Source organism: Colossoma macropomum, unplaced genomic scaffold (genome assembly GCF_904425465.1).
Source record: "Colossoma macropomum unplaced genomic scaffold, Colossoma_macropomum, whole genome shotgun sequence".
Taxonomy (NCBI): domain Eukaryota; kingdom Metazoa; phylum Chordata; class Actinopteri; order Characiformes; family Serrasalmidae; genus Colossoma; species Colossoma macropomum.
In genome coordinates, this window is record NW_023494798.1 from 19170817 (window position 1) to 19183027 (window position 12211).

At 38.3% G+C, this 12211-nt stretch overlaps 1 protein-coding gene across 4 annotated transcripts in view; it reads left to right on the forward strand.

The window, feature by feature from the left end:
* Positions 1 to 12211, forward strand: part of tbxas1 (thromboxane A synthase 1 (platelet)) — an 88341-nt gene that overhangs the window by 49910 nt on the left and 26220 nt on the right. For all 4 annotated transcript variants that reach the window (XM_036584704.1, XM_036584700.1, XM_036584703.1 and 1 more), the window contains exons 6-10: positions 699 to 815; positions 9774 to 9862; positions 10486 to 10634; positions 10923 to 11053; positions 11153 to 11503. In XM_036584704.1, coding sequence (XP_036440597.1) covers positions 699 to 815; positions 9774 to 9862; positions 10486 to 10634; positions 10923 to 11053; positions 11153 to 11503 — 837 coding nt within the window. The remainder of the gene's footprint in view (positions 1 to 698; positions 816 to 9773; positions 9863 to 10485; positions 10635 to 10922; positions 11054 to 11152; positions 11504 to 12211) is intronic.

Below are 12211 nucleotides of genomic sequence, written 5' to 3' on the forward strand. Positions count from 1 at the left end.
CTGAGAATAATTTATATGGCCAGAATATGACACACTGTCACTGTCGCAACAAAACCTTGTATCTTCAAAATGGTAATTTTACAGGAGAGGGGAAATACATTGTTAAATTTGACAGGACGTTATTGAAACTTTATTAAAGATTTTATTTTTTTAATTTGTGATCATTTATATTACTCCATTCCTTATGAAATTACAAACACATTGTAAAGGGCAACTGGCATTAAAAATAATAATACTAAAAAAAAGACAAAAACGGAGATACAAATTTTGCTCTGACATCAGCGTTATGAAAAATTAGCTACCAATTGTGCTAACTAGTGGAATAATCAAATGTGACTTTTTGAATTGCTTTGTGTAGCTGTCAGGTTACATTGAAAATATATTTCTTACAAATTCCATCATATAAAACTAGTGTTGCACTAGAACTGTGTGCTCATTATAAGAAAAAAAGCCACTTAAATGTCAGCAACTTTTTGCTGATCCGCTAAATCTGTATAATCTTAATATCAGCTGATTTCATGCCTACCATTATACTGGTCAGACCCTACAGCATGTGCATGAGTATATAAGCTGTAGGCTGTGAACATTGTTATTAGTTAAGCCATTGCTGATTAAGGGATGTTTTGCAAGTAACATTTCCAGTCTGTCCTCAGAGCGGGTTTAATTTTAAAAGACTTACCCCTTTTCTCTTTCTTCAGAAACTCAGGGCAGCTACTAAGCCCATGATCGACAGTCTACTCATGCTGAGGAACGAACAGTGGAAACGAGTGCGCAGCATCCTCACGCCGTCCTTCAGCGCAGCCAAGATGAAAGAGGTAAGCTCTCCTCTCCTTTGTTTCCTCACCTTCTTTTGTTATTGAAATCTATGATGTGTGAAATCTGATCAGAAGAGGCTCTTTTTCAAAGAGTTAGGAACTGCAGGAAAGAATGTTATTAGCTGATTTAGATTATCGGTTCGGAGCAAAAGCTTCCTCGTATATTTGCTTCTGGTAGAAGTAGTGTAACTAGTCTTTTGATCTGTGACCACCACACCAGAGTTTTTACCAGCTCTAAAAAGATTATGACAATTATGAGAGGTCAGATGAACAGCTATGCGTGGCCCTCCCCAGCACTGAAGTCTGAACAGCTCATGGTATCTTTCACCCTCTCCTTCGCACATCTGGAGTGTTTGAAGTGCGAACTGCATCAGTAGACAGGAATGCACATCTATCTTCTGCAAAGGCCTTGAGCAGGGCGTGCTATTGGAAATAGACTGCTGGTGTGAAATTCTGGGCAGGGTCAGAACAGTAACGTAAGCGCTCACAAAAGCACACAGTACTGAATGGGAAAATGATACGAGGTATAGAGCCGTTTGGAAAGCAGTCCATTTCATCAATCTGATAACCATGTGTCTTCTCACACTGCACTGTCTCCCCTCACTGACTGCCCTGTGTTATGTTAAGCTCAGATAGTGCTGGTTAGGTGACAGTGCCTTTTTAAACATGTGGGCCAGTTTCTGATAGTATATCATAAGAAAAGCTTTTATCCCTGAAATGAGAAGAAACTGTAATGTAGGTTAAACCTCAGAAGTTATTACTTTTTATGTAATTACATATACAATATGTAGGGGTGGGCAATAGGAGGATATTTTCTTGTTATCATGATGAATTGTATCACACTTTTCTCAGCGTTTCATCAATATCGTTAGTATTCGAAGAACGCTGACTAACTACATGTTTCACTACAAAGTGAGCATAATTAGGCCTGTTTAGTTGGATTTAGTTCTGTGGAGTTTGTAGAGCATTTTATAAAATTAATTGTAATTATTAAAATATTTTTTTTAATGTGGCACTATAGGCTTTATTTTGACTGTTCCACTCAAACTTATCAAATCTCAGAAAAACTGTTGTGATGCATGTTATGTATCATGAAAAAAAAAAATGAAAAAGTATTGTGATGTAATATTTTTGCCATATGACCCACCCCTAGCAATACATAGATTATGTAATACATAAATTACATAAAGGTTACATATTTAGTTAGACAGTAAGTCACACAGTAAATTACATTTACATTTGATTGAGATTCTGTCTCGACAGCTTTGAGTCTGCACTTATAGCTTTTCTGTTTGTTTTGATATCAAACAAGTGCAAAATCAGGGAATAAATATATAAGTAAAAAAAATAATAAGATTCCAACATGCTTTTGTTTACTGCAGCTTCTAAGGGATAAGGTGACATCGTTTTATTCTAAATAATTTTGGGCCATTGCTGTTGGTCCATTAGTCAATAATGTTCACATAATGTCAAGTGCATCTGGGATTTTCATTTGAACTGATTTGAAGTTATGAGGTTTTCATATGACAGTAACAATATGCTTGCTGAACACCACTACAGCATCTCAAAGGCAAAAAAGGACAGATCACAGAGAGAGAGGTCATTCAATGGCACTCGTCTCCTTTGTTATTGTTCTGTTGCTCAAGATCCAGTAGACATAAAGACAGCAAGCTCTTTGGAAGAGTAGTGGAAGTGGTACATGCTCTTGATCCAATAAGAATAAGAAAAAAAGGAAGAAATGGAATGACAAAAGAGGTTATGGTGAAAAGAGAGAAGAAGAAAGGAGAAGAAGAAAAACAGAGCAGTTTTGTAGAAAAGGAAGGTAAGAGTTAAAATAGCTCAGGCAGTCTGTTGTCTTTGGTGTGCTGTATGTTCATTACAGTAATTGTCCATATCCTAAGTGCTTTTTTTATTTCAATTGTATTTTACTGTTAATTTGAATTGTTTATGGCCAATAACATTATGCCTCAGAGAGTACAGTGGAAAATTTGTTCTTTCACTAAAACTGGTGCATTTTTTACTTTTGAGTTCATTGTTGGGCATCGCCCACAGATACACATATTGGTCTTAGTCGGTCAATCTGTCAGTCAGTGAGGCAGTTAGCCAGTCAGCCAGTCAGTCAGTTGGTGAATAAGTCAGTGAGTTGGTCAGTTAGTCAGACAGTTAGTTGGTCAGTCAGTCAGTGTGTTAGTCAGTCATTGAGTCGGTTGGTCAGTCAATCAGATCAGTCAGTCAGTTGGTCAGTCGGTCGATCAGTCAGTGAGTTGGTGGGTCGGTCAGTCAGTGAGTTGCTCAATTGGTAGGTTAGTCAGTCAGTGTGTTGGTCAGTCAGTGAGTCGGTCAGTCAGTCAGTGAGTTGGTCAGTTGGTTAGTCAGTCAGTGAGTTGTTGGTCAGTTAATCACTGAGTTAGTCAGTTGGTTAGTTGGTCAATCATTGAGTTGGTCGGTTGGTTGGTTGGTCAGTCAGTGAGTTGGTCAGTTGGTTGGGCAGTCAGTCAATTAGTAAGACAGCCAGTGAGTTTTTTTGTTGGTTTCTGTAAAATCAGTGAAAAGGCAGCGCCGCTGGTGACTAACACACTTGCATAAGGTCTGATAAGTGGAAGTTAATTGGGTAAGAGCTGGTAGCTACACTCTATCATATTCTCATCATGCCCTCACAGCAGAGCATTAACTCTCAGCTCCACTCCCTACCAGCTTGCGTGAGGAGCCTTACCAGAGAATCTAATGAACACTGAGTGTTTTAATCTAGCCAAGATCCTGTATTGTCCCCTGCCGAACTACTCAGATTAGCCTCTCCAGCTTTGGGTGTGTAGATGAGCATATGCATAAGAGCGATTTCAGTCTCTATCTTTTTTCCTCACAATCACACACACACACACACACACACACACACACACACTGACTCATTATCCATGGTAAGAGAATGACATCACGTTATACTAAATTCAGCATTTGGTGACATCGAGCAAGAGAAAACCACAAGCATCATTGCACTCAGCCCCGGCTCTAGTATAGCATGGGAGAGTGAAATACTGGCTACATGGTGACACTGTTATAAATATTTTATGAGCTCATAAACATCTTTACTGTCAACACCAACCCCTGCTTTTGAGCTCTGGCACTTGAGGCATGTTTGTTAACTTAATTACAGCACACTGAGTATTATTCTTTTCTCCTTCTGTGTTTCACTTTCAGAACTAACCTCACAATGCAGCTAGGAATGGAAACAGGCATGACACTGTTTTATAATGATAAAATCCAGTGGAAAGGCTGAGATATTAGAACCTGTGAGTGTCTGACTTTCAGTCGTATTTTTTTATGTACCCTGAACAAATTCAAACCTATGACTTCTGCATTTTAAGCACTTCTCCAATGTAGATCACCTTTTGTGATTGCATTGTTCTTCAGACTGGAATGAAATTTATCAGGTAAAAAGGATTTTCATGAATGCACAGTTGAAGGCAGGACTCCAGAGATTATCAGGAACACTTAGAAACCCCCTTTGAAGTCTACAATCTTAAAAATAAAGGTCCCAAAAATGCAATGTCAGAAACGAACGATGTTTGGTTCCCTAAGGAACCTTTCAATGAATGGTTCTTTCAAGCATTGTTTGTGCAGGTGAGAAGAATCTTTTTAAATGTGAAAGATGCTCCATATAACGGATGGTCCTCTGTCAGTTTAGCCTGTCGAACTGAGTGTTTTGCCGGTGATCCATTCTGGGAATTTGAGGATCCGCATGAAGATTCGGCACTTTCTATATATCGTGTCACTGTATAAAAGATGCGGTTTCCTTTATTGTTGGATGCAAGCAAGCATCATTAAGCACATATTATTGTTTTGTTTAATCAAAGTAATATAACAACCGATGTGTGACTTATATTCCTATTCTTGTGTTTTCTTCTACAAAAATTTAGCTTGGGATGTAAATGAAATAAAAATCAACAAATGTTTGGCTTTGTTAGGTCACATTCTTTACATATCAAATAAATGCAACAACAACACTAAGATCTAAATAATGTGGTGTATGGAGAAGAGCAGATTAAACAGCAGAAATAGTCACATTTTGGCACCTGCCTTATAGATATTCTATAAGATTCTTTTGATAAAATTGAAAGAAGTAGCATTACTGAGTCAGGAGGAAAAAAACATGCTAAAATACGGTGCACTGCTGCAGGTCAAGTCTAAAATAATCATTTAAAAGTCTGAGGTATCAGATCAGATTTTGTGGGAGTTTTTCAGACCACATCAGAGGTCTTTACGCATGAATGTCACAAACACAGGCTTAGAGAGATGGTCCTGCTTGATGTTAAGGCCTCAAATGCAAAATCAGCATTATACTGATGAAAGTATGATAATAATAGTAGATTATTCACTTACATCCTCAGAAGATGTGTCTTTCACAAAGTTTTAAGTTATTTTTGGATATCTTTAAACATACTCACAATTAACAATTCATCTCCGCGCGAGGAAGGGGTTCGAACATAACTGCCGATACATAATGTTGTTCTGCACAGTACATGCATTTCCACATTTTCACCAGAGTGGTCTCCAAATCCCCTAAATATACATAGTGTAGCTTAAAAGAGTTACATTGTTTTTGTAGAACCTTGAATCCAAGCCAAGAACTTGTTAAGAACCTTTATTTTCAAGAGTATAACTTGCACACATGGAAAGAGCTGTGCTATTTTTATGCCAGATACATGGCTGCATTCCTAATGTTCAACCCAGATGACTTTAGTGTATTCAAACATGCATGTGTGTGTGTGTGTGTGTGTGTGTGTGTGTGTGTGTCTTGCCACTGTATTGATTTTCATTAGTTGTGGTGGAACTGCAGGAAGAGACAGAGGACACTGCTCCTGTCATCCTCCATCAGCCTCTCTAGTCTTCTTCATCTGCCTCTCAGCCCAGCGCCGATTTGCTCTGATACACACCCACACACACACTCTGTTACATACACACACACACACACACACTCCACCACACCACACGAACATGCACACACTCACCTTGTAACGTAAAAGTGACCTGCTGCAAAATACAGGGAAAATGTTTCTTTACCATTGATTCTTTCATCACAGACCTACTCAACCTGCTGCATATATGGAGCATTTTACCAAATGAACGCAAAGTGCAGTCCCTCCATAAAAACTGTTTAAAAAACAATGAAGTATTCAGACATTTTTTAATAAATGTTGTTTTAATTTTTTTAAATGACATGGTGAGCAAGAATTGTCATTAGCAAAACACATTTTCTGCAATTAAGTAAACTTTTTTGTGTTTTAGTGAATATTGTGGTTTTATGTGTGCACAGCTGTTCAAAGCTGTGTTTGCTAGTCATGTAGTGGATAGCGTTTTTTTGGGTTAGCTAAAATTTGTCACTACTGAAACATTTGGTAAAGTTTTGACAGTGTTATTTAGTTTTGGTAGTGATGAAATGGACTGTTTGACCATTTGTTTTAATGAAATAAACATAATTAAAGAATAGGGTCACTCAAAGCAAAAGGATTTTGGTCTACAGTCTAAGTCAGTTAAAAGCCTAGATGTTTTCAGCTCTGACTTTGAACCAGTTCTGTACAATGATCCATCTACTAGCTTACTCCCAAATCTGCAGTTATACTATATGTTCGTAATTCCTGTCACCTTGCGAAATGGGCATGACCAAAGCTGGACCAGAAGATTGGTAATGAAAAAATCTGCAAAGTTGGTTCAGGTAGCATGCTAGCTAACCCGTTAACCAGGAACGATAATGACACAAGAGTGAACAAAGTTATATATTCACAAGAGTATAGTGCTGCACACTGATCTGTAGCAAAAAATGTAGATAGCTGGCATGGTTGAAGACAGTGGGGTGACTTTGCAGTTAGCAAGCTGGCTAACCTGCCTGTCATAAGCAGTAAAAACACGAAAGGGAACATAAGTCTGTAGCAAAAAAATGTGTAGATTGTGTGCAGCTTGTGGTTAGCCAGGAAGCTAACATTACAGACAGCAAGCTGGCTATCTTGTTTACCACAAACATTATCTCAAAAGGAAAGATAACAATGCAGTCTCCTGACTGACTGCATATCATGCAATTTTGTTAAAGTGTATTTATTTGTAGCCAGAGGGGAATAAAAAAGGTTTGAGTGAAGACATCGGTTAAATTAGTGTTTCTTCGTTCTTGGAGGGTCAGCACTGCTTTATGAACGACCGCCCCTTCAGAGGTCAGCACAGCCAAAGCAGTAGTGCTGTTGCTCGAGGACGCAAATTTGCTTTAAATGATCAAATTCAAAGTTTCCTGATGGTGAACTCAATTTGAAATTTTGCATGCAAAATTCATCTGCCCATAATCGCTCATCTCTGCGAATTCCACTGAAATGACAAAATTTCACTGTCAAACACTAATGTGACTGGGCCTTAAAACTGATAATTGCACAAAAATAAAACTATCTAACTATGTGACTCGTATTAATAATATAATCTTGCATAAATTAAAATGCAGCTCAAAGTGCTTTACTAGGAGGGACGGCAAACAAAAACCAGCATTAGAGATGAAAAAGAAAATAAGAAAAAGCTTTGAAAGGAAAAAATAAAAATGTAATAAAAGTTCTAAATTAGAAATAAGCATAAAAGATAAAATGTTGAAAACATGGAATTGTTACTCAGGGAAAAAAAATCGAAAGTAAAATAAGCTAAATAATAAATAAATAATTCCTCAAAAAAGTCATGACACAATAAAAAAACAGGAGCTAAAGTAAAAAAGAAGTTATATTAATAAGGCATATTACATTAATAAAGTATAAAAAAAGGCATATTATATTACAAAATTAATGAAAAGCCATTCAGTATTCAGTCATTTCAGTAGAGGCATGCACATAAGCTCACCATACCATGTGGAATCTGGTAAAAAAAAAATGTGTTTTAAAAATTTACTTTTTAATATATAAAAATGACGAAACGTAAGTGAACATTTACAAAAAAATAATTATGACATGCAAAACTTTGCCATGACAAGATAACACAACCCTTTATGGATGGTATTGTGTCTTTAGCTAGAAAACAGTTGCTAAGTTAGTCTAATTAGCCTTAGAATAACTAGCCTTCAGTTAGTATAACTAGCCTTAGTGTATTAGCCTAAAGTTAGTCTAACTAGCCTTTTATTTACTAGCCATTACTTAATCTAACTAGACTTTGTTTAATTTCCCAGAGAGCAAGCATACCGCTGCTGGTCCACCTTTAGACCACCCAGATTATTGTCTTGCACACAAGGTCTAACTAATTTAATGAAACAGATTTTAAAGGCACATAGCCTTTTATTTAGGAAAATAAACAAGTAAAATAACAATAATAAGACAATTATTTAAAAAAATTGACAAAAAAAATTATGTTTATGACTGAACTAATTTACAAAGGGTAACAAAAGAAAGAAATGAAGAAAATTGGACTGTTTGGGAAAATATGCGATCAAAAGAGACATTTTGTCTAATACTCTGCTCAACCACCGGTGGGCTGCCTGGAAAATGCTGAGCAAGAAGTCAGCGGGCCATCAGTTTTGCCATGAGCTGGCAAACAGTGGCCCACTATCTTCTTGCTGTTTGGGTAGCTTTAGTGTAACTAGCCTTTGTTTAACTAGCCTTAACATAGTGATAGTGCTGAAATAAAAGCAGCAGCATTATGCCAGCCACAATGGAAAGGTATTATTTTGCCCTATAACTTGTTCATACTATCAGTTAAACACTTGACAAGTAGGCTGTTAGACCACTATGGACATTAAACATGTGATGTTAGATAAAAATGAGAGACTGTTAAAGACGATATCAGTGACATCAATCATCGATTCCTAATGTAGCTTTCTAGCAGGAAGGCAAAGTGAGGGTCAGTGGGAGAAGGTAGCAGGTGAAGGTCAGGATATTAGTATGTCCGGTCCCTGTGCAGCAGTGGAGTGTGGGTGAAGGTCAGTCTGGCTGTGCTGCGTCCATTTTGGATTTGTCGGTCTGTCGTGCTTCAGTGCCCCACAAAAGTCTGTGAGGCTTAGACAGAACATCTTGTGCTCTCTCCTTCCCTTTTTTTAGGACCACTCTGTCCTTTTCCTCCCTTTCTCCACTTTTTTTTTTCTTTGCTTGCGCCCTCATCTCTCTCTTCCTGAGCAGGCAGGATCAATAGGCAGGTCTGGTATGAGATGGAGGCTTATCACAGCCGCAGTCATGGGCGTCTGAGGGGAAAGCTTCAGTGCCGCAGCTGTGGGAGAGAGAGAGAGAGAGAGAGAGAGAGAGAGAGAGAGAGAGAGAGAGAGAAAGCAGGAGGAGGAGGAATGGGGTTTAAAAGCTTGCCGGATCTCGTGTCCACAGTAGCGTGACCTGACTCAAGCCCGCTGTGTCATCACAAGCCCCACCTTCCCTACACTGGTTCCGAGCTTGCTGCACACACAGGCTTTTAAAGTCAGCTGCATAGAACATATATGTTTTCTTCAGAACTATAAAAGACAATTAGTTAATGATTTAATTACCATGGCTTTGATCCATCAAGTTTTCTCCCCTTGCTAATGACCTCTGAAATCAAGCAGAGTTAGACAGGATTTTAATTAATTCATCACTTTATAGTGGCATCACCCACGCTCTTCTAGCAAGTTAAGGGATTGATTCAATCAATGCAGTTCTCATGCCACCCACACTTTTCATCTTCAGTTCACTTGTGTTGTTATGTTTCAGTTACTGGTTGTTTATTATGTTTTTTAGAGGAAAAAGCTTAATTTTAGATATAATCATTTTTGCTTTAACCCCTCAAAATAACAGGCATATTACAACCTAAGGCATGTATACAAATGTTCATATGAGATCAAAACAATGTGTAATTTTATTTATAGTTTGTTTATTTATAGTAAATTTCAGTTACAATTGTGACCGGTAGGATTAAATGGGTTAATTTTAATGTTAAATACTTGCTATTTTTGAATACCGATGTCTGCATGTTTTTTCCCCACAGATGGTTCCTCTAATCAATACGGCCACAGAAACATTACTAAATAACCTGCAGGCGTATGCAGAGTCTGGAGAAAGCTTTGACATTCACAGGTATGGCTGTGTTTGTGTGTGTGTGTGTTTGTAAAATCATGTGTGCTTAAAAATTGCCTGTGAACTTTTATTTCAACCACTTCTACCACAGTCAAATATCTGAACCCTGACTGAATGTAGGTTTCTTTCAAAGACATTTCGAACTCAATGTGTATCAAATATTTTTCCCTCATAACTTAAGGAAACATAAGGAAAAAAACATAGTTTAACTGATTGGCCTCCTCCAAAACAGTAGCATTTAATGGCTACTGTGAAAAAGGGTTAAATTGGTAGTTTTCAAGAGGTAACAAGTGTTCAGCATATGTAGAACTTTTTCAGGCCTGTTGGTAAAGCATCCCAGGTGGCTCCTTACAAACCTGCTTGAGAGAGTGCCAAGAGTGTGTAAAGCTGCATAGAGACAAACGGGCACTTGTTTGAAGAGTCTAAAAGATAGCTTTGATTTTTTTAAAATACTTTTTGGACACATCATTTTATATGTGTTAGTTAGTTTTAATATCTTCAGTGTTCTTCTAAAATGTGGAAATATTAAAAATAAGGGAAAGCCCTTCAATAAGTAGGTGTGTTCTAACATCTGACTGTTACTGTAAATAGTAGTGGTGGCTGTTGTTCATATTTTCTTGCAGGTGTTTTGGTTGCTTCACTATGGACGTGATTGCGAGTGTGGCATTCGGCACACAAGTGGACTCTCAGAATGACCCTGATGACCCATTTGTCCGCCATGCCTCCAAGTTCTTCTCTTTCACCTTTTTTAGACCCATCATGTTCATGTTCCGTACGTCACGCTGCCACATTAACCACACATCTGAACCAAAGCTTCAGTGCCCATCTAGAAATGAGTTATTTCCATTTTAATTGTATTACTGGGGAGATCACATCTCATGGGGAGCTCCAATAAATGATAATGTGAAATGAACTTTAATGAAGGCAGTATAAAGACGTAGCACATTTACTGTAAGGGACTGGAGAAAGAGCCCTCATTTAAAAATGCCTTTGTCCTTGTGTTTATGACTTAAGAATACTGGGGGGAAAAAGCCTCATGGTTGTCAATTTTTGTTCTCAGTGGCCTTCCCAGCTCTGATCGGACCCCTCAGCGCCCTGATACCCAATAAATCCCGTGATGAGATGAACAGCTTTTTTGTCAGCTGCATTCAGAAGATCATAAAACAGAGAGATGAGCTGCCACCCAATCAGGTAGAATGCAACCTTGAACAAATGGAAAAATTGTCCTTGGCCATGCATATTCCAACTAAACCTATCCCATCTTGACCTTTGATCTCTGGGTTTGCACAGCGCCGACGAGACTTCCTGCAGCTGATGCTGGACGTGAGGAGCAGTAAGGAGTGTGTGTCTCTAGAGCACTTTGATGTGGTCAACCATGCAGATGAGCAGGCCGATGCATGGTCTCAGGCAGCTGAAGAGGCGGCTAATGGCCCTGGACATCAGTCTGTGGAGTCTCTGAGGCGCCCCCAGCTGAAGAGGGTGATGACAGAGGATGAGATTGTGGGCCAGGCCTTCCTCTTCCTTCTGGCCGGCTATGAGACCAGCAGTAATACTCTAGCATTTGTCTGCTACCTGCTGGCCATTCACCCTGACTGCCAGGAGAAAGTGCAGAGAGAGGTGGACGACTTCTACACCAGACACGTGAGTGGGCAAAACTGTGATAAGCTGGCACCAGACTTTATTGTTTCTATCTTTTTCCACATAAATCTTAAGGCCAACACAAAAAAGTGGCTATTCTCAGAAAGTTGTATTGCTCAAATGTTGCGCTTTGATGGCTCAGGAGACTTAAAGGGGAATTTTTCATTAAAAAAAAAGTCAAATGTAAAATCGATTTAAACAAAGTCATTCAGAGTGGTTTGATGTGAAATGCTTTATTTTAAAGTCAAAATTGTTCACAGTGGTGTTAATAGGAACCATACGTCTGAGGAGTTTAAAGCCTCTAAAAGCTCCCTCAAGGAATGTTATTACAGGAAATAGTTACAAATACACTGCTTGATGTCTGAGACATTGTTTTATGATAGTTTTGAGAGGAGATTTTGGCCTATAAAGCATTTTAATTCTTTTACTGTGGAGCAGTACGTGCAGGGTAGTTCACAAAGCAAAATAGTTCACCAAGAAAACATAATTGTTTCAGATTTATGACTGTTTTACCATCATGAACATTACATATAAAAATCAGAAGGCGTGTAGGTTCACTGGTGGATTTGGACAGTAAATAAAATGTCTATATTTTTGTTGTAAACACTGTGAACCCTGGTTCTTATCACCACCACTGGAAAAAAAAGTGAACCGTTTCACATCAAACCACTCTGAATGACCTCATTTACATTTCAACCATTGCATCATACA